This window comes from Benincasa hispida, chromosome 1 (genome assembly GCF_027475165.1).
Source record: "Benincasa hispida cultivar pf3 chromosome 1, pf3_genome.v1.1, whole genome shotgun sequence".
In the NCBI taxonomy this organism is placed as follows: Eukaryota; Viridiplantae; Streptophyta; class Magnoliopsida; order Cucurbitales; family Cucurbitaceae; genus Benincasa; species Benincasa hispida.
The window spans coordinates 85,890,299-85,912,265 of NC_143478.1; the positions used below are offsets into that span (position 1 = coordinate 85,890,299).

The 21,967-nt window shown below is 33.8% G+C and overlaps 2 protein-coding genes across 6 annotated transcripts; one reads left to right on the top strand and one right to left on the bottom strand.

Annotated features, from left to right (window-relative positions):
* Nucleotides 1–2,299: 2,299 nt before the first annotated feature.
* Nucleotides 2,300–6,636, top strand: BEH4 (BES1/BZR1 homolog 4). Of its 3 annotated transcripts, none has more exons than XR_016531675.1 (4): nt 2,300–3,111; nt 4,828–5,585; nt 5,680–5,758; nt 6,339–6,636. XR_016531675.1 is itself a non-coding variant. In XM_039036601.2 (3 exons), the coding sequence occupies exons 1-3, from the start codon at nt 2,896–2,898 to the stop codon at nt 5,681–5,683; spliced, it is 978 nt and encodes a 325-aa protein (XP_038892529.2). In that variant the 5' UTR covers nt 2,300–2,895; the 3' UTR covers nt 5,684–5,813. The 3 variants fall into 3 exon arrangements, 1 of the variants encoding a protein (XP_038892529.2); XR_005482885.2 differs by lacking the exon at nt 6,339–6,636 and adding an exon at nt 5,985–6,069; XM_039036601.2 differs by lacking the exon at nt 6,339–6,636 and having other exon boundaries at nt 5,680–5,813.
* A 3,861-nt stretch (nt 6,637–10,497) lies between these two features.
* On the bottom strand, nt 10,498–18,886 carry COX15 (cytochrome c oxidase 15). 3 transcript variants are annotated; one of them, XM_039027731.2, is made up of 7 exons: nt 18,603–18,886; nt 17,825–18,120; nt 17,284–17,509; nt 16,957–17,202; nt 16,760–16,870; nt 15,981–16,112; nt 10,498–10,908 (listed from the first exon to the last, which is right to left on the bottom strand). In XM_039027731.2, the coding sequence occupies exons 1-7, from the start codon at nt 18,765–18,767 to the stop codon at nt 10,738–10,740; spliced, it is 1,347 nt and encodes a 448-aa protein (XP_038883659.2). In that variant the 5' UTR covers nt 18,768–18,886; the 3' UTR covers nt 10,498–10,737. The 3 variants fall into 3 exon arrangements, with proteins under 3 accessions (XP_038883659.2, XP_038883672.2, XP_038883665.2); XM_039027744.2 differs by having other exon boundaries at nt 10,498–10,913; XM_039027737.2 differs by lacking the exon at nt 10,498–10,908 and adding an exon at nt 15,501–15,806.
* Between the last annotated feature and the right edge of the window lie 3,081 nt (nt 18,887–21,967).

The window sequence follows — 21,967 nt, forward strand, 5'->3', positions numbered from 1 at the left end:
CAAAATTGAAAGTAGAGGACTAAATCTTTACAAACTAAAATTTAGAGATTAAATCGTTACTTGTATGAAAATTTAGTGATTAAAAGTGATTTTTAACCAAATATTTTATTAAATTCATAAACTCTTAATATTCAATCTATTTAGCTAAACAGATAATTTCGTGTTTAAGAAATCATCGAATTTTAAAAAGAAAAATGATGAAAGACTAAAAAAGAGAAAACCCATGTATCGAGTAGACATGATATTGGAAATGATATTGAAAGATAATAATGTTAGTATTATATATAATTATGAAAATTCAATTTAAATATAACTTATTAGATAAGATATCTATTTTTGTTGCTATTGTTTATGCTTTGATCATTCAACATAAAATTGTAAAACTAATAAGAAAGAGGAAGATAAATAAACTTAGATTACAACCTTTTAGGTCAGCTTTGAATTTTTTGTTTTTAGTTCTAAGGATAAACTTTGAACCACTGCAATTTTTAAAATGATTAATGATAATTATAACGATGCTTTTAGGAAAAAAAACAACTATAATATAGAGTAAATTGGATCACGATAAATTTTAATATTGAACGATAACTATGCTATGTATTTGTAAATGAAACTAAATCGTTGTGGTTCAATATTAATGTCTAAAACAAGCATATTATATACATACGTTCACGTGTACGTACATATACATATATTATGAATCAACTTGTTTCTTAAAAATGATTTTATTACTTACCAAACATACAAAAAAAAATTATAATCTTCTCCAATCACTCTTATATATTCTCATAATCAATTATGAACATAGCTTAATAATACTCAATTTTGTTATTTATGTTTTCAATATTCAGTCTAATTTTTCAAAACTTAAGAATAGACAAATAATTCAGTTTTAAAAAAGAAATGTGATTTAAAAAAAAAAAAAAAAAAACTTTTAGTATTAGAATTTGCCTACATATTCAAAACAATCATAAAAATCAATCTAAGAAAGTTAAGAGCACATTTTTCAAAAACAAAAAATTTTGTAGTGATTCACAATGATAAAGTGACACATGTAATATACTACTTTAAAGTAATGTATTAAATCAAGCCATTTATTATTATTTTTTTAAAATAAAATACATTTTGTCCATGCACTATCAAATTTATTTAATTTCAATTCATATGATTTAAAGTTTTATTTTAGTCAATAATAAGTCTTATAATTACTTATCGTCCTTGGTTTTAAGTTAATTTTTATCTAGAAAAAATAATAGCAATTGAGAAAAAAAAAAAGTGAATACAGATTTCTCGATCACTGATCATTTTTTTTTTTTTTTTTTTGAAAAAAGAACCATAGATTAATGATAAAAGGTTTATAAATTAACGATATACTAAAAGTACGAAAACTAAATTAAATAATTAAAAGCAAATCAATTAAAATCAAACAAGTTTTAAAATATAGAGTGGTTGTATTTTCACATCTTTTTACCTTAATAACATGTTTAACAATAATAATAATAACAACAAAAATAATAATACAACTCAATTATCCATGATTTTTGGCTTCTTATGCTAGTAGATATAGGTTTTCGGTGATGTAATTTGAAGATTATCCTTTATGAGTATGAGTAGATTCTATTAATTTTTCGGATAGTTATGATCCTTAAGTTCGTTGGGTTATATCTCTTTGTTACCATTATTTGTTATTATTTTTTTTTTTAAAAAAACCATGGTATACACATAGATCAGATAGTACAATCGTTTATAAGTGAGGAACATTTTTTTTTTTATGAAATTAAATAGAGACAATCATTCAAGTTCGATGACTAGAGGACTCTTTGGATCGACTTGAGAAAAAAATGAAAAATTTATTTTTATTTAAATACTTTTGATAAAAAAAAAGATTAAAATGTATTTGAAAAACTAATGAGTAATTATTAAATACTCAATTTTTTTTTAAAATTAATTATTTTTTAAATTAAACAATTGAAAATATATTTTAAATACACCACAAACGTGTAGTTCGAGATTCATATTCAAACTTGAGGGAGAAAATGATGTATGATAACCGGAAAAAGAGATAATTTATGAGATTCTACAAAATAAAGATGAACACTTTTACTATAGAAAAATAATTTTATTTACTTTCCAAAATAAAAAGTTTAAAGGGAAAAAAAAAGAGAGAGAGAGAGAGATTGAAAAAGTTATTGGAAAATGACAATGCGTTTTACTTTTAACGAAAAAGGAAGGAGTGGCAGAATGGTAAATAAAAGCATAATTTTGGTCAATAAATATCCCATGAGCTCATTTAGCTTCCTACTCTGTTCTTCAAGTTCCAACCCTTCCATTTTTCACGGAAATGTTTCTTCTCTAATTTCCCGGGCTTTGTCAAAGAAAAAAAAAGAAAGAAAGAAAAAGAAAAACACTTTCCTCCGCCGTTCACGGTGGTCCATCTAAGATCCGATCGCCGTCGCCGATCAGCGCCTCCGGCGAGCATCCGATTCAGATATCTCTCGCTCTCAGTTCTTCTACTTCGCTGTTTCTTGTCTGATTTATCCAGTGGTCTTTTTCTTTTGTTTCACTTCGTTTCATTGATTGTTACAGAGCCTCGAGGAATTTTCCGTTTTCTTAGACTTTGTCTTTTGTGTCCGATTTGTCTACTTCGAAGTTGCGAAGGACGTTTTTACACTGTCAGTTTCTTTCGTGTTTCGATCCTTGGACTCGACTGATTTCTGTTGGAAGATTTATCTCTGTTTCCTGTAAAATTTTGTTTGTGATTGTAGTTGAATCGTATTCTTCCTGAGATAGACGGAGGCAATTCGAAAGAATTGCTTTCTGATCTATCTGTTGAAGCTGTGGGAACTTTGATTTGTTGGTTCAGAGTGTGTTTGTGTGTGTGGGTGTGTGTTGGAGATGACGTCGGGGACGAGGCTACCAACATGGAGGGAGCGTGAGAACAATAAGAGAAGGGAGAGAAGGAGAAGAGCTATTGCGGCAAAGATCTTTGCTGGACTCAGGATGTACGGGAACTACAAGCTTCCCAAGCATTGCGACAACAATGAGGTCCTTAAAGCTCTCTGCAATGAGGCGGGATGGACTGTCGAACCTGATGGTACCACTTACCGTAAGGTAGCTTTTTTTTTAGTGTTTGGAATTCTTTTTTGTTTACTTGAAGTATTCTCCGTTTGCATTTCTTTTGATATCGATGACAATGGTGATACCACTTTCTTTAGCTTCGAATTGAGAGTATACATTATTTAGCTTTGGATTTGTTGAGCTAATCGGATAGATTCCTTATTAATCGTTCTTAAAAATTCTATATCATTCTTCTGGTACATTCGGACGGGCAAATCCATGGCCCTGGTTGAGAATTCAAGTCGTGAAAAATGGAGCCATCTGGGTGTGGGAGTGTAGTGTAAGTTCCTAGTTCTAAAGGGCAGTTCATGTCATTTTGAACAACCACAGAGGAGCGTTGTTGAATCCCTTTTTGACCCATTGCCCCTTTGTTGTTTCTTTCCTTCGTCGGCGTCAGTTATATAATTGCGGTGAGGTAGAAGTTTTGATATCTTTTTATCCCTTTTACGCGTGAAGCGCAAGATTCTTCATGCTTCTTTTTAGGCTCTCGAGGACTAATAGTCTGAGACCCTGGGACTACGCAGATCTCGAGGAGGAGGTGCCCTTCTTCATTTTTTAAGCTCTACCATATGGATCTGTGATTTTCAGGGTTTTGGCTAGTATTTAGCCTGATAACTGCTCTTCCTTTCCATGGTGGCAGATTTAATCAGAGGGATCTTTCTCTTTTTTGCTTTTCTTTTTCAATGGCAAGTTGGCGACACAAACAGTCCTTTTTCAGCTCTGTCTCTTTTCCCTTCCTTTTGGAGTTGGCTCTACTCCTATTTCTCGTGACGGATTCCTTCTTTTATTGAATTTTGCTGTTTCATTATTTTAGGTTCAGGTAGTACACGCTGACATCTATTATAACCTGTTGTGTAGCTCTTGGTCTTGGGTCTCATGGACTTCTGTTGTCCTTACTTCCTTGTCAACCCATCTATTTGAGAGTGAGAGTTAATTAAATGTTTTTACGGTGCATGGAGTAAAAATGTTGTATCTTCCAACATCCATATTTCATGCTGTTAGTATCTGTCTCAAGCAAATAGTACGTATGGATCATGACATTCGCCGTATCTTTTCTCTTCTTGCTTGGCACCTGCAATTTTCTTTCGTCAATAAAACCATTCCTCCATCATCATACTTCAAACTAGAAGCTGCCAAGTTATACTTGAATTTTGAGAGAATTATAGCCTTGATTATGAGTGGACACATTAGACCGAAATTCATTCTCACTACCAGCTAAAGCCGTATTCATGCGTTAATTTGATCATGCTCTCGTAGTCTAAGAATTTTGGTGGTCAGCAGCCCACACCCGTGGGTATTGGAATTGTAGTTTCATGTACGCCACCTTTAGACTGCTACCATGGATGAATTTGTGAGTTTCTCACGGGCGGGAGTGTGATTTTCTGCAGACATTTTGTATCTTGGACAATTAACCTGTACTCGAGAAATGGGTGATTATTGAGATCATACATGTTATGGCATTAAACTGTTTATAGCTTGATTTGTATTGGGGTGACCTAGGATGAATTGATCAATAATGTTTTTTTATTGGCTTTGCTGATTGCTGCTTGATTTTCAGTGTTCATTCTTCTTTTCAAATGTAACTAGCTCGAGTAAGATCTCCGGCAGCCATACATGTTAGATAATCCTCCAGATTCAGTGTATCCTATCACCATCTTCTCTTTTAGTTTGTCCATACTCTACAATGTTATCTGTCTCATATGTCTTCAGGGATGCAAGCCAATTGAACGTATGGATGTGGTTGGTGGATCGGCAGCTACAAGCCCATATGCATCTCACCAACCAAGTCCTTGTGCTTCCTTCAATCCAAGCCCCGGTTCATCTTCTTTTCCAAGTCCAGCATCATCCTCATATGTTGGTAATCCGAATGCTGATGGAAGTTCACTTATCCCCTGGCTCAAAAACCTTTCAACGTCATCATCTTCAGCATCCTCGTCCAAACTCCCAAATCATTATATTCATGGAGGTTCCATCAGTGCTCCTGTTACTCCTCCTCTGAGTTCCCCAACTGCTAGAACGCCACGACTCAAACCTGACTGGGAAGACCAATCTGTCCTACCAGGATGGAGTGCACAATACTATTCCTCACAGCCATCTTCTACTCCACCAAGTCCTGGGCGTCAGATTCTTCCCACTCCAGAATGGTTTGCTGGCCTTAGAATTCCTCAGGGTGGACCCAACTCTCCAACATTTAGTCTTGTTTCGACAAACCCATTTGGTTTCAAGGAATCAGCAATGACTGGTGGAGGATCTCGCATGTGGAACCCTGGTCAAAGTGGGACCTGCTCTCCTGCCATTGCAGCAGGCTCCGATCACACTGCAGATATTCCAATGTCAGAAGTGATCTCTGATGAGTTCGCCTTTGGAAGCAATGCAGCAGGAATAGTGAAGCCATGGGAAGGAGAACGAATTCATGAGGAATGTGGTTCAGATGATCTAGAGCTGACTCTTGGGAACTCAAGGACCAGGTTTGTTAATACTTAATGCTTCTAATCACCTTTTAAACTCCATCATCTCAGGATTTGCTTCTCTTCCTAAGTTCCCAACGTCACGTTTTTGCAGGTAATGTAATGGATAGCACACATATTACCAAATAGTCTACTTGCAAATCCCTGGTGAGAACTGTCACATTGGGTTCAAGGTGAGCGTTACTGATTCTGCTTCCTTCCACCACCCATTATTATTCTTTTTTAAAATTTTCATTTTCCCTCGTTAAGTTAAATATACAGGTCCCTGTCCCTTTGGAAACAGAATTTTTACTGTTAGTGTCGTATATGTATGTGTTGTTTGTCTTCAATCTTTCGTTTTCCTTTATAGATCACAAAAAAAATGCTGAATGAACTGATGAGATAATCCATATGCAACAGTGCCCTAACTTTTGTGGATATCGAGAGAGTGGAACTTTTCCGTTGGCTTTTCTTTCTTCAATGATAGTCATTGTTGTTATCATTATTTTCCCTGCAGTTCAACAGCTCCCTCAGCCTTTACTTTCTTCATCTTTCATTGCACCTCAAATGAAAACTTTTGTGCCTAAAGTTCATTTTAGTTCACACATTTAATTTTCATCTTTAGTTTCTTCTCATAGATCAATTTAAATGTCTGTTCATAGAGGAGGTGACAAGTAACTTTTTGTGCATACTTTAAGGACTGAAACATAAACATAGAGTTTTAACTATTATTCAAATATCAACCAATAAAACAAGCAATACGGACAAAAATAGGTGCTGCGAAGAAGAGCATACACAATTTTGGTTTGGCCCTTCCCTCAGACATAGAGAACCGAATAATGAGATTGGTAAGTCGCTCTCAATCTCAATTATATTGTTACCTCTTTGACCAGACTGCTTGGCCCCCTTCCATGTTTTTTGTTTGTGCTTTCAATTTCAGTATCTATCTTGACTAGTTCTTCTTCAATCCAAATTCTATTCATGATTAAATTACAAATAACATCCTTGACCTTTGAAAATATCTATCTTCTTTCAAAAGTTATGAAAACTTATTTGAACTTCAGAACGTTAATCGAGACGTTGAATAAGTATGGTAGTAATCTTGAATGATGTGGCGATGTTCAGATCCTAAAATTTTGTTTTAAGTCACTGTCACACCTTTCAAAGTTTCAATTTTTGTCTATTTATTTCAAATGTAGTTTTAAAATATACATGAAAAGTCAAAGGTAGTATTACAATTTGAATAAGAGTTTTTTTTTTAAACAAAAGACAAAGTTTAAGGTATTCATTTTCTAATTTAAACTATAAGGGAGCGTTGGACTCACCGACTTCATAAGTTGGTGTTAAACAACTCAACTTCAATAGTCTGTAAATACTATTGAAGTTTGCATATATGAAAGAACTTCATCTTCTTATTTAGATTTTATCTTATAATTCTGTACTTTAAATATAGATTTCTTAATTTCAACATATTAACTTAAAAGACTTCATAATTCAACCTAATGTCCACAATTATTTGTAATGGAAGACTTCTACTCTTTGACTGGGCCTGTGATCTTTCATCACGGTTCTTGTTGCTGTATCATTTAAAATTTTCTTGTTGTGTCATGCATTGACTTTATACCATTAACATAGGAGCTTGCTTTAAAAATTGGCTTTATTCTTTGTTTTTAATATTGTTGGGATTTGGGTTTTTTTTTTTTTTTTTTTTTAAGAAAAATAAATAATAAATAATAGTTAATTGAATTGAAATTGGACATCTTTATTTGACCGTTGAAAATAAACAAAATAGTTGGTGGTTTGTCCTATAACATCTTCGAGAAATGCTCTAGTACACCTATTCCCAACCGAGGATGTTTTTGGAGTAAAATTTAAGAAAATTATGATTTCTACCGTATCATTTTAAACTAATAATTATATCAATATAAATCATAAATTTGTGTAAGTATATCAATTTATACTTTTCAATGCATTTTGTATAGATAAACATTGTGCAAGATTTATAACTTTATCATTTAAACTTTTTAGCTTTTAGTGAATCAATTTGGATTAGTTACCTTTGAAAATTGTCAATACATTAATTCAAATTGTTCATTTTGTTAATTCATCATTTGAAGAAGTTTATGCATATGCAAGAACTGATGCATACATATATATATATTTAAATATAGAAGATGTAAAGTGATACAAAAATTCAAGGTTTAAATTGATACAACAATTAGTTCTTAATTTTCATTGATATAACTCAGAAGTTTAGAGGTATATATTGATATTTTCTTAAAAAGTTAATCATTCTAAAAACAAGTGATTAGTGAAATAAAAACAAACTAAAAACGAGTGTCAATAGAATTTTTGTCATGAAAACTTCTTTGAACTTAAAATTATGACAAAACTTCTTTGAACTTAAAATTTTATATAAATGACTCAAATTTCACGACCCCAAAATGTTGTTTGACTTCGGTTTAAAAATAAAGAATATCCATTTTCTTATGGTACAAACCATTTGCCAACGTTTTTCCTTCTTCAAAGCACGAGCGAGAGAGCATTATCGTAGTAGATTAGATAAATACGAATGTAAAGAAGGTGGGGTGTGAGGAAGTGACTCAAGCAAAAGGTTAAACACCATTAATTTGAAATTTTGGATCAAATGACATTTCGGTTGTAAAATATATATTACTGTATATAAATCTTGGTAAGAAAACGAATCTTTTTTCAAGAGATCAAGTCATACTTATAGAATTTATGTTTTCATGATCCTTCAGCTCGTATAAATATCTATCGATGTTGGCATTTTCTTCGATAATTTATCTACTTTTAGTAGCTTGTTTACTTGATCTACGATGTTATTTTGGCTTAATTCTTTTTTTTTTTTAATGAATTTACAAATATTGTTATATACCCTATAGACTTGAACGATGTTGCAAGGTGCCAGAAAAAAAAAAAAACGAGATTTCGGAGGGAAAAAAAAAGATCCATGTGGTCCGATCTATACCTCACGTCAATATTTGTTTAGCAATAACCCCATAAGAGGTGACCGAAATCTATTTAAAGAATATTTTATACGATTGACAACATAATACAATAATCGTTTTTAAAGTTAAATCCAAATGTAGTCTTTGAATTATATAAAAAGTGCCAAATAATTCTTATTAGGTTTGAAATTTATGTTTAATACAACATTAATCTATTTGACATTTCTTAAAATCCAATTAGATGTGAAATTCAATTTGATTTATATCTAAATTCAAACATTTTTAAAGTCTACAATCTTCTTAAATACAAAGTTGAAAACTAATTTATTTATTACTTTTTAATTGTTCAAATGGTAATGACCTTGTGGCTATTATATTAAATTTAAGGGTCAAAAGGGAAAATGGGGAAGACAATTATAGAACCTTTTGAAAGGAATTAAAATTTCAAAGGATTAAAAGAATTAGTTCTCTTCTTAGTTTTCAAAATTGGATAATATAAATTAATAGTTAGTTAGAGTAATCAAGCTGAGTGCATTGAACCAATTCAACAAGATATCAAAAAAACTAAGAGCCAAAACGTTGAAACATTCAATTCACCTTTTATTATTATTAATTAATTAATAATTATTACTTCTAACACATCGTTACATTCACAAACACTTAAAAGAGGATACATATAGTCAATTTGTTAAAAGAACTCATATCGATGAGTACGAAATTTTTTGTATAGATGCTCCAAAATTTTGGAGGAACCAGTTCACAAACATTTAAGAGCCAGATTTTCATAACTCAAATATCATTTGACCCCACCTTTAAAATTTAGGATTAGATAACTTTATACTTGCATCACTCACTTTTACTTGCGGTCTTCCTCATTCCCACACTTGCATTCAACTAATCCAATATAATAGTACTCTCACATGCTAGTTAAGATTCTTCTCTTTCGCTCTTGTGCTCACACTTGCCACTTTGAAAAAACCGTTCGCAAGTAGTTTGTGAGATTAGAAAAAATTATTATTCACTACTTTAAAACAACATTTTGAACCTAAGTAGTCATCCGTACAAAAACCTCAATCCAATGTTTTCTTTCTTTCTTTCTTTCTTTCTTTCTTTTTTGTTTAACAAATCACCAAAGAAAAATATCTATTTATTTACATCTCAAACCAAACCGGGCAAGGTAACTATTTGGCAATTAGCCTTTAATATCTAGTTTGAATCTCCTACTTTAGAGACATTCATGGGATTCACTACCTCATTGATTATTAAAAGTAATAATAATAAATAAGGTTAAAATATCATTTTGAACCTATACTTCGAAGTTCGTTCAATTTTAATCATGTATTTTAAATAAATCTTAAATTTAGCCACTCAAAAATATTTTTTTTATTGAAATTAGCTAAATAAAAATACTAATTTTCAAATATGAAAAAAAAATATGAGAATATGTTTAAAATTTAGAGTAAAAATGCAAATGGATAATATAAAGTTTGTTTAGAAATTAATAATAATAATAATAAAAAAAAAAAGCTAATAGAATGGACTAGATTTAAGATTCATTGAAAATATAGTACAAAGGCTAAAATTAGACCTTTGAAAATACAATGACTAAAATTAAAAAAATATACAAGTATAAGGACCAAAATGATATTCTAACCGAATATCATCATCATCATCGCCATCGTGCAGATAATATATACATGATATTTTCAGATTTAGATGGCAAAATTTCTACCAAAAGAAAAGAAAAATCCTAATTAAAGAAAATTGAAAAATTATAATATAAACCTCGAAATTATTTGAAGGGTTAAAATAATGTAACCGATGACTTTATTCTGTCGGATGTATGAAAGAAGAATAAAATTGTAGTTTAACCATGTGTTGATGCAAATCTAAGGAAATAAGGGGCAACCGTGGGGTTCTCATATCACCAAATAAATAAATAAAAAGTGGAGTTCTCGGTATATCTTGATCAAATAATTATTATAAAAATTGGCACATAAGTTTAAAATAGCTAATAAAATTATAATCTGTCTATGCATTCCAAATACAAATTGTTTCCCCTCTCACCAACATCCAAACACTGAAAACGAACACTCATCCTCAGCAAAAATCACAAAACAAAACCAAAAAATGGGGATCAATAGATGCATCCAACTTTAAACATAATTTGAAGTCAGAAGCAGTGAACCTGGAAAATCTGTCTAGGCTGATTTCACAACTTGGGGAAGAGACTTCAAAAGGGACATTGATGGCCTCCTCACAGTGTGATTAAGAAGAATTACAAGGGTCAAAAGGGTCAATGCACCAGCTTGATGCGCAGTTCCGAGGGAAACCGGGACATAAGATAGAAGTGTTGATACTCCTAAGGTGACCTGAGCTGTATATAGTTAGCATTATGCAAAAATATGGACCATTCAGCAGCAAGAGGACTGGAGAACTGGAATGTGACAAGTGGAAATGAGATTTTACAAATTCAACATGTTATAAATTCAATTATATGGAGGTACATTTATAATGGAAGTTGATCTTCATCTTGTTAACTAATGGATGGAATGAGAAATAAACTGACTATTGTTAAGATCCTAGTGATACCCTCTCTGTTCTTCCTCTTATTCTGTTGAAGATATGTAGTGTCCTTCCCATAATTGATTTGTCACTATATGGATGTTATCAGTTGGTCCAAAGTAATGATATGATTATGTACTATTAGCATTTAATTCAAACTAAAAAAAATAGTTAGAATTATGATGTATCAGAATTGGAAATGAATCGGGAAGTAATGGAACATGTAGAACCACAATATAAGATTATTCCAGCGTGTGGCAAAATGTCATAGACATAGAGAGTCAACTCCAATGGAGCCAGTTATCCTTTTTCTTGGTCCCTGACATGATGGAGGATCCACACCGCGGTGCGTCATGAGCGCCACACCAGCAAAGAGAAGGATACTGACAAAGCTGAATTGGAAATGGGTGAAAGAAACTGTGATCCACGAACTAACATTGATAGAATGCTAGAGATGAAAGAGAGAGGCTGAAGTTGATATTTGAAGATGGGTAATCAAGAGACTGTGAATGACAAATTACATTGCACTGATCCCTCTGATTATTATTATTATTATTCTTTTTTAATGTGAAACGCACGTGTATATTCCATCAAAAAGCATTGGAACAGCCCAAGCGCAAGGGGTTGACAAATTACATTGCACTGATCCTTCTGATTATTATTATCACTTTTTTTTTTTTTAATAAGAAACACACATGTATATTCCATCAAAAAGCATTGGAGCAGCTTAAGAGCAAGGGGTTGAGAAGACCCCTCCCCAAGAAGCTAATACATAAGAGCTTTCCAATGGTTGGAGATCATCAAAAGACTATAATCACAAAATAAATCTGTATAGTTAGTGCACCACCAAAAGACCGTATGTTGAACAAAAGCCCAAAAAAAAATCAAAAGAAGCATACTTATCTTAAAAAATACGACTATTTCTTTCATTCCATAAACACCACAAAAGAGACCGCATGGCACATCTCCAAAGCACTTTCCCTCTTCCACCGAAGGCGTGGCAATCCAACCCTTCAAGCAACCAATCATCAATTTTTATGGGACAGCAGCTCACCAAACTGAAGGTACTTAACAGACGGGATCAACCCTTAGAGGCAAACTCACAAGGCAGAAAAAGATGGTCCAAACTCTCCTTGTTTTTCAAACAAAGGCAGCATATAGGAGGGGATAAGTAGTTATTTTTAAGCTTCCTCTGCATTTTGTAATACTCCTTTAAGCGAGGGACCAAAAGAAGAATTTAACCTTTGTGAGGAGTTTAAGTTTCCATATCAGCTTCAACAAAGGGAAGGTGAAAGAGGGGGGCTTCCTAACAATGTTAAAGAGGGTGGTCTTGGTAAACTTTCCAGAGGCATCAATCTTCCAACTGATACTATCATGACTGTCTTGAAGAGCCCAAGAATTAAGGGCTACGTTTGACATTGCGTTAGCTTTGTAAAAAAGCCATTTGGAAAAAATCTTAATTATTTTTTGCATTTGGTAAAACATATTTAAATTAAATTTGTTAAAATCACTTTTAAAATATAGTTAATTTCACAGTTACTTTAAAAGCAGTATCCTACTAACTTTTTAGATTCTCCTAAAATCAGGTAAAATTTTTAATTAATATTTTGTTTTCAATTTTATTCTTTAAAAAGAAGATTTATTTTATATATTATCTATTTCTCACCTAATCAAGTATATTTTCCATTTTTTCATGAGCTAAATGCATCATTTAAAAGAAAAAAAAAGTATACCATATTGATTTTTTTTTTCAAAATAAGGCTATTTTCCTTAATATTTAAAAATTAATCTATAACAAATAAAATTTATCATACTAAACAATTATTTAAAATTTTAAATTACAAAAAATTAAAAATTTTGATTACAAGTCTATTTTAGTTATTATATCTAAATTAAGATTATTTATTTATTTATTTATTTACCAAACACTCTAACTTACTTTTTTAAGTTTAAGCTGAAATTTTGCCAAACACTATTTTACTTCTTTTGACAGCTGATTTTTTCTGAAAGCACAACTGCCAGCAATTATTTTAAAAGCTATAGCAATCACAAATGGAGCAAAGGACTTGTAAAATGGCAATCATATCACCAACCTCTCTATCAAAAATACATCTTCTAAGGCCCAAATCCCACGCTTGACTAGAGGCACACTAGCAATCCGTGATCACTGCAATCTCTTTTTAAAGAGATGGAGAAAACGTCTGGAAATTTTTGAGCAAGGGGTTAAGGACCACACCACTTATCCAACAAGAACCTGATCGATTTACCATCACCCACCACTAAATGAGCAAAGTTAAAGAACTGATCTTTGTGCTTCATGATGTCAGTCCAGAGTCTTGACATTCTGGCCTTCTTAGGCAGTTTAGAAAACCAACCAAGCTCCTTAATATTGTAAATGGCACCAATAATACGTCTCCACAGGGCGTGTTTTCCTCATAAAAAAACCTCCACAATCATTTCATGAGGGTTGTATTCTTTTAATGAAGAGAGCCAATCCCAAGGACCCCATGGATAGTAGGTAAAGAACCCCGTTTCCAGTTGACAAGATGGGAAGTAGGGTTGCATAAACCACCGACCCAGACAAAATCTTTGATATTCTCTAATTGATTAATAGCACTAACAGGGGCTTGCATAAGAGAGAAAAAAAAGTAGCAAGGGAGATTGTTGAGGACAGACTGAACTAAGGTCAACCTTCCTCCTTTAGAGAGAGATTCTTCTCCACTTGTCCACCTTCATTTTAAACTTCTCCTCAACGGAGTTCCAAACTTCCTTAACGTTGTGTTTTCCTCCCATAGGAAAACCCAAGTACATGAACGAGAGGGTCTCCATTTTACACCCCAAGGGCACGACAAGAAGATCCACTTCCTCACTTTCCATGTTAATGCCAATAATAGAGGTTTTAGAGTGTTTAAAGACAACTCCGAGCCCAAGAGAAAGAGATTGACAATGGTCCACCAAGCCATTAAGTTACCCTCCTCCCAAGAGCAAAACAGAAGAGTATCATCTGCATAGCCTCTAATGACCTTCCTTTCATTGCAATAATGCACCAGACAACTCAGGGCATTCTCCACGATCGTGAAGAGAAAAGGAGCAAGGGGGTCTCATTGTCTTAAACCCCTTTAGCAAGTATCTTACCCATTGGTCTACCATTGACAATAATAGAGAAGTTGGTCGTGGACAGACAGCCCCAAAATCCATTTTCTCCAACTCCTACTAAAACCTTTGAGTTCAAGAACAACATCAAGAAAAGCCCAGTCCACTTTGCCATAAGCCTTTTCCAGGTCTAGTTTAAAGAGAGCACCTTTCTTCCCACAAAAGTTCCACTCATCCACAACTTCAAACAAAAACAACAAGAATAGCATCTAGAATTTGGCAGCCTTCAACAAAGGCCATTTGCGACTCAAACACAATGGAGGGGAGAACTCTCTTCAATTTGTTAGCAAGAACCTTGGAGATGATCTTATAAAGAGAGGTCACAAGGCTAATGGGTCTGAAGTCACTAACCCTAGTGGCTTTTTTTCTTTTCGAGATGAGGCAAATAAACGTCGCATTGCAACGTTTATTGATGATACAGTTTTTAAAAAACTCTTGGAACACCTTAACAATATCAGGCTTCAGGGTGTTCCAAGACTTTTTATAAAACTCCCCTGTCATGCCATCTGGGCCAAGAGACTTGAGATTCCTCAAATAAAAAACCGCATCTCGAATCTCCTTTTCTTCAAAAGGGGCCTTCAAGGACAAAAAGTCAGTGACGCTGAGGGGTCTCCAATCCGACCCTTCAAAAGTGAAGGGATGGGGAATTTTCACACCATAAAGGTTTATGTAAAAATCTAAGATTTCATCCACGATCTCATCTTCATTAAGGAGAACCCGACCCTCTCTACTTTCCAAGGCAGCAATGAAGTTCTAACTTTTCCGAGCGGAGACCCATCTATGAAAGAAATTCGAGTTTTTCTCACCCTCCCGAAGCCACTGAGTTTTACTTTTCTAGACCCAAATCATCTGTTATTTTACAATAGTCTCAGGAAGAGCAGCTTTACAGTCGTCTCTCTCTTTAATAGCAGCATCAGAAAGCAAACCAGAGTCTTCCATAGAATTAAAGGTAGAAATCTTCTCTAACAGGGCCTTCTTTTGCGAAAAAATGTTTCCAAAGACCTCCTTGTTCCACTCTTTAAGAATGATCTTCAAACCTTTTAGTTTTTCCATAAAGGCAAAGTTCAGCCATCCTTCAACTTTAATACCAGCCTACCATACCTCTAAATTCTTCAAAAACAGGTGGTGATCAAGCCAAACATTTTCGAATCTAAACGGAGCGGGGCCCCAAGACTGAACTCCTAACGTAAGAAGAATGGAGAAATGATCAGATGTTACTCTCAGGAACCTATCTGCCCTAACCTCTCTAAAAAATTCCACCCATGACTTGGAGGGAAGAAAACAATCAATCTTAGAGGTAGCCAGTCTAATTCCTGACCTAGACTAGGAGAAAGAATCATTTCGAAGAGGGACGTCAATCAAGTCCAAGTCCTCGATTTATTAAACACGTTCATGCTTCTAGTGGGACGGCCCCCAGAACTCTTCTCACTAGCCCATCTAACAAAATTAAAGTCCCCTCCAACACACCAGCGGGCGTTGCACAACCCATATAAATCCAAGAGTTCTTGCCAAAAAATGTCTCTGCTTTTGTACGAAGAGGGGTCATAAACACCTATGATCCAGCCATTAAAGTTCGGTTCGAAAATGTTTGGTTTATCCTTTCATCAATCTCAATGAAAGTTCGGTTCTTAGAAAAAAAAATATAATAATAAACAACCATTCCCATAAGTAATGCACCTTTTAATAATGGAAAAGCCTCCATAAGATCATGAAAGGGAAAAATTACCTGAAGAGCAGCCATGCCAAATGTACTCCCGATCAAAGAACGAACTGCAGGATGTATCTCCAGCTTCCTTGTCGACCACCATAAGGTACCAATTGAAACTAAGGTTGCGGTAGCAAGTATACGATGGTCAAGCTGTAAATTAGATGAAGCAATTCATTGCTTCTTGTTTCATGATGGTAAACTTATAAATGCACTTTGAACTTCATCAAGAACATAAAGGCATTTCGTGCAAAAAGATTTGAATATAATACATAACATTAGAATGTACATGTTCAAGTAGCTCAATTGATATAAACATCAACAAATCGACATTTTTAAAAAATGCTATCAAAACAAATAAATATCATAATTTCTTTCATATACTAAAGCAATTAGTCGATTGAAATGTGAAATTATTAAACCAATATTAAAATAGCATGAATAGCAACACTGGTCCAAAACACGTGTCTTTTATGATCAAGGTAATAGAGAAACTGTATGCAAGAAAAATGGATCTTGAAAATTGCATACAACACAGTCTAAGGGAAGGGAAAGCTAATCAAGATTCTCGATAGGGTTTTTTTTAAAAGAAATCAGATTCTTACAAGGTCATATTGAAATATAAACAATCATAGAAGCATCATGAAGCTAAACCCCTTGATATAATCACAAGGCGATACTAAAACAATTCAGTTTCTGACAAGGTGATATTAGCATGTAATACAGTCATTGAAGCATTGTAAAATTTTGCAAACCTAAACAACTTGATATGATCCAAGTTAAGACTTATGAGAAATTACCTGAACTGTGGATGTATTCTCAAAAAAATTTCGAATTAGTGGTTTCATGTCAAAAATATCATCAGGTACCCACGTATCACCCATCTTTGGAAAAGTGTTATATGCATGGCCCTGTAATCCAGCATACAAGGAGAAGCATGATCTCTTTTGAATGGGAAAGAAATTTAATACATACTGAGAAAAAAAAAACCACATACTGCATCGTTTCCAGCTACAAATGCTCCTGAAATGGCAGTAATACCAACAAGTAAGCTCACAGGAAGAGCAATTCTTCGAACTTTTGCTGCACCATGAGCCCAAGCCACAGATTCAACAGGTGGTTCAGGCATAACAACAGAGAGACCAGTCCAGAAAAGACCACAATATATAATGAATGCCGATGTAAGATGAGCTGCAAGACGGTAAGGGCTTACTCTTGGCTGAGCATACTCAGATGCTGGCTCCTGTGGGATGAACTCCTTTAGGAACTCTCCACTCTATCATAATTGGGAAAGCAACAATCAACAAGGATAAAGTGGATCTACCTCTAAACCACTCTTTACCATCCACCAGCCGATTAAACCCTGCCCAGCACCAAGGGCAAAAAGTGTCGACAATCTCAGTCCAAGACGCAAGGTTATATATCCCTTACGAAGAAAATATGAAAAGGGCAAAGCAAACATAACACCCAATGCCCTTCCCCACATTCGATGTGCATATTCCATCCAATATATAAATTTGAAATCTTCAATACTCATGCCTTTGTTAACACTGTCGAATTTTCAAACGTAGAGTCATAAAATCCATGGGAACTATTTCGCTTCAAAAAATTAAAATCAATGCATGAAAGCTTAAAAAATATATAACCACACACTGATTAAAAACTGAAAATGTATGACTTCCAAAATACCAATTCCTCGAATCAACTTTCCTTTTAGTGAACCACTAATTACCAAGAATCTACACAAACCATCTATTTACATGCCAATCGATAATAAACACAAAATCATTAGGAGTGCTGCATGCAAGCAAACAACATAATTAAGCAGTAAAAGACTGGCTCCAGAGCAATGTTGATACACATACCGCTTATATTCAGGGGACTGCTTATACTTATCAAACTCCTGCAGCCATTCTTCATCTGTTAGAGGGGGAAGTTTCCCAGTAAACTTCCAATCAGTCATGGAAAGACCAGATCGTGTCAAACGTGTAACACCACCAAGAACCACCATACTGAAAACCCAGGCAGCAGAACCAAAAAGCCATATCCCCACCATTTTCTGAGCACGAGGACCAGCAGTTACAAGCAACTTCAGGCCCTCCTTGTTCGTGCCAATTGAAGCCACCGTAGACATATTCCTAAATAATGGAGCCTGATGAACCTGAAAACAGCGAACAAACATACTCTTATCGTGAATACAACATATAAAGTACACAACTACTGTATGATAATGTCTAAAAGGTTGAGAAGAATCTACCGATGACGCAATGTATCAAGTATCGACATCAATAAAAAAAAAAACTACAAGACGTCAAGAAAAAAATCACAAACTGAAAAAATATATTTTTTTTTCATCATTATTATTAAGCATTCATGCTAAAAAAATAAAAAATTAAAAAAAAAAACTTGAAATCAGGCGCTTGATTGCCTTAGTACAACTCCAAATAGACTTTCCACGGATGAGAAATTGATAAAGTTACAGACAAAAAAAAAAATAGACCCATATTAAAACGACCCAATACTAAAACATACAATGTCAGTATAAAGACATCAAAGCCAACCAAAAATCGAAGAATTGTGAATTGAAACAGAAAAACACGAGATAAAATCCTGTCAATCAAATGGAAGAGTGAGAAATAGAACCTTGGAGAAGGATCGATGACCATAGACGCCAAAGAGGCATTTCTTTGAAGATTGAGAAGAGAAAGATCTGAATGGTTGAGGGCGAAGAAGAGAGGAGGGATTTGATTGAAGAAGAGAATTGTAAATACGGCTTAAAGCTTCCTTCCTCCGCAGAAATGATGCCATTACTCTGCTCTCAAACACTTTTTCTCTATCTCTCTCCTCCGACTTCGAGGGTTTATCAGAGGTTCCTGTAATGTAAGCGATTCACCGCCAATTGCTAAGAAGTGGAGAACAGGTAAACGACGCCGTTTCAAGCTTAGGGTTTCGCACTCAATATATAATTATTAACTAATCTAACTTTTCTAAACGGAAATTAATAAACTAATGGAATCTAAATCTATGCATATTATGACATTCTTTTTTTTTTTTTTTAATAATACGTTAGACAGAGAAATTGACCCTCTACTTTGATATTGATAGTACTAACTATTGGAGGAGAAATTAAATTTATGATATAATTCCAAAACCATCAAATTTGTGATCAATTAAGAGTTGACATGTGTCCCAAATTGAAGTTGAAGATAGATTTTGTGTTTTCTTGGATTGAATAAAATTAATTTCACCCGATTTGACGTTATAATTTGTAATTTGGTTAATTAACCTGGGCCAACAAAGCCCAAACCCATGGGTCACCCATGAAGCCCATCAAAGAGCCTAGAGGACTTCTCAGGTCCGCAATGATCCACACAAATATTCTTCAAATACTTATACTTCAAGAATGACTCTTCCAAGACTTTATTCGATGTCTTTCTTCTTCAAGTCAAGCATATCCACTCAGTCGATAGAAAATCAGAGGATCGAGAGATGTTTGGTGTTGATGTTGATGAGTCGTAGAAGAGTCTTCAAGGGTCAAGGGTTTCGGTTGTTGATGAATTCTCTTAGGGCTCTCCTTGAAATGAGAATAGCTCATCTATTTATAGGACTCTTTGATGGGCTTCATAAGCTTGGGCCTGGTTGGCCCATGGGTTTGGGCTTGGTTGGTCTATGGGTTTGGGTTTGGTTGGCCATGGGTTTGGGCTTAGGATCCAATTAATCGGATTTAGGCCTACTTTGGCACTTAGGCTCAAATTAAGCCCTTCATTGGGTGTAACCAGATGAAAGTCCAAATTATAATGTCAAATAAAACGAAATTAATTTTACTCAATCCAACGCCTATGACGAAAACACCGAATTTGTCTTCAACTTCAATTTGGACACATGTCAATTCTTAATAGGTCACAAATTTGATGATGTCGGAATTTCGTCATTAATTTAGTAAATGACGTGACGATTTGTGATTGGTCCAAAATTTCTCCTCCAACACTAACACTATGTCATATATTCATTTAGGCACATATAACATTTCGTTTATTTTTTTATAAATTATTGTTGTATTTTGTTTCATTTCGAGTAGATTTAATTTTGTCGAAATTAATTAAATAAGAACAATAAACTTTATGCAGTAAAGTGTGCCAAGTGAATGCAACACTCTTTATTCTCTATACGATATCTAAAAGTTACCATATGAGAGAATATCTCACCCTATTTTGCTATTCATTTTTAATGAATATCTTTCATGCCATTTCCTTCAATTATTTATTATCATCTTTGTTTTTCTTTGATCCAAGTTCATTTTCAAAATGTAAAAGAGATGACAGTTGTTCATTTAGTTGTTGTTGTTCAAAATTTTGATGAATTTTTAACTCAATGATAGTTTTGAAACATTTTATGAAAGGTTGCAACGATAATATTGCAACTTTTAAAATGAATTTAAGTATGTGTTGAAACAAGTAAGAGAGTTGGTTCTACTTAACCATCACAAGTTGACCTATAGTAAATAAGGGAACATTCTCCTGATAAATGGCTAAAAGGTCATATTCAATTCATATCAATTTTATTGACACTCAAATGTTGTAAGGTCAGACAAGTTGTCTAGTGAAACTAGTCAAAATGTACGTAAGCTAGGCTGGACATTGATTGATATTAAAAAATAAACATAAACCTATATTTTATTTTAAAATGTAACTTTTAAATAAGGCTATGAAGTTACAATCTAAGGGCTATGAAGTTACAATCTAAGGGGGTTTTTGGGCCGCTAAGTGGGTTATAATAGTTAGTGCTTATTATAGTATGTGGGTTATGATAGTCTGTATTTGGGGTGCAGATTATTTTAGTCTATGTTTAGAATGCAAGTTATTATAATCTGTGGTATAGTAGTCTGTGTTTAGTGTGTAGGTTATTATAGTCTGTGGTATAATAGTCTGTGTTTGTTATGCAGATTATTATAGTCTGAGTTATAATAATATGTGTTTGAGGTGTAGATTATTATAATAACCAGTTATAACAGTATGTAAACTAAATGCATGTTATCTTAGTATATATCACAATTGATTCTACTTTTCCATATATCAAAGGAAATTTTTTTTTTAATGAAATATCATATTTTCACGAACCTAAATAAAATTGTTTGTTCCACCAATTTGTATAAAAATGTGTTGAACGTTGCATTGTCCATTCCTCCAATTTTAACCTTGTTTGACGTATCAAACTTTGTGAGCATTCAACAAATACAATTTCATTCTCTTCAAAGGATATTAATCATTGCCCAACACATTAATGTATGTAGAGATAGAGAAATTTCACAAACAGCAAAAAAAGAAAACCAAATCACATTCATGTCCATGAAATAGTACAAAGTCAAACATAAAAAATATTATAAAGTACAAGTCATAATTTAGATATGTCTAAATTAAACATGGAAAAGCAGGTGATGAAAATAGTTAGTCGTTGTCTAAAAGAAGAAGCTCGCAATACTTCAATTTCATATTCGCTGGAACAGATAAAAAACTCTTCGTATTATGCACATTACGGAATGTGGTATTCATAAGCTTCACCTTCTGTCGAGTTTGCAGTTCTGGAATATTGTTAAGTTCATTCACAATCTTGGCACGTAGCTCAACCTCTGTTGCATGTTGCTTTTTCAGCCATTTAGCAATGGACTTCAGTTGGTCATTTGCAAAGTCCATTGCATTCTTAAAAACCTCAACCAACTCAGACTGATATCCATAATGCTTTCTCTTACTACCCCTTAATGAACTGCCTCCTTCGGAACCAAATGCAGTTGGGATTCCATCAAGCTCATCCTGTGACAGGTCATGTTCTTGTGAATCGCCAATAGGAGCACCTTCATACATACGCCCTGGCACATTTGAGGTCATGTCACCATGTGTCTCTGCCCCTTCTCCAGTTGCGTAGACCTTGCCAAAGACGTAGGCTAAGTCATCAAAATATGGGAATGACTTGTTTATAATCCCTTTTGCTGCAGGATGGCTCTACATGGAGAG

Coding starts and splice junctions, on each gene's coding strand:
- COX15 (XM_039027731.2), bottom strand. CDS start 18,767: ATGGCATCATTTCTGCGGAGGAAGGAAGCTTTAAGCCGTATTTACAAT. Junction 17,510..17,824: donor CAGTCCCCTGAATATAAGCG/GTATGTGTATCA, acceptor AAAATTCGACAG/TGTTAACAAAGGCATGAGTA. Junction 10,909..15,980: donor TTGGCATGGCTGCTCTTCAG/GTAATTTTTCCC, acceptor TATACAGCTCAG/GTCACCTTAGGAGTATCAAC.
- BEH4 (XM_039036601.2), top strand. CDS start 2,896: ATGACGTCGGGGACGAGGCTACCAACATGGAGGGAGCGTGAGAACAAT. Junction 3,112..4,827: donor ATGGTACCACTTACCGTAAG/GTAGCTTTTTTT, acceptor ATATGTCTTCAG/GGATGCAAGCCAATTGAACG.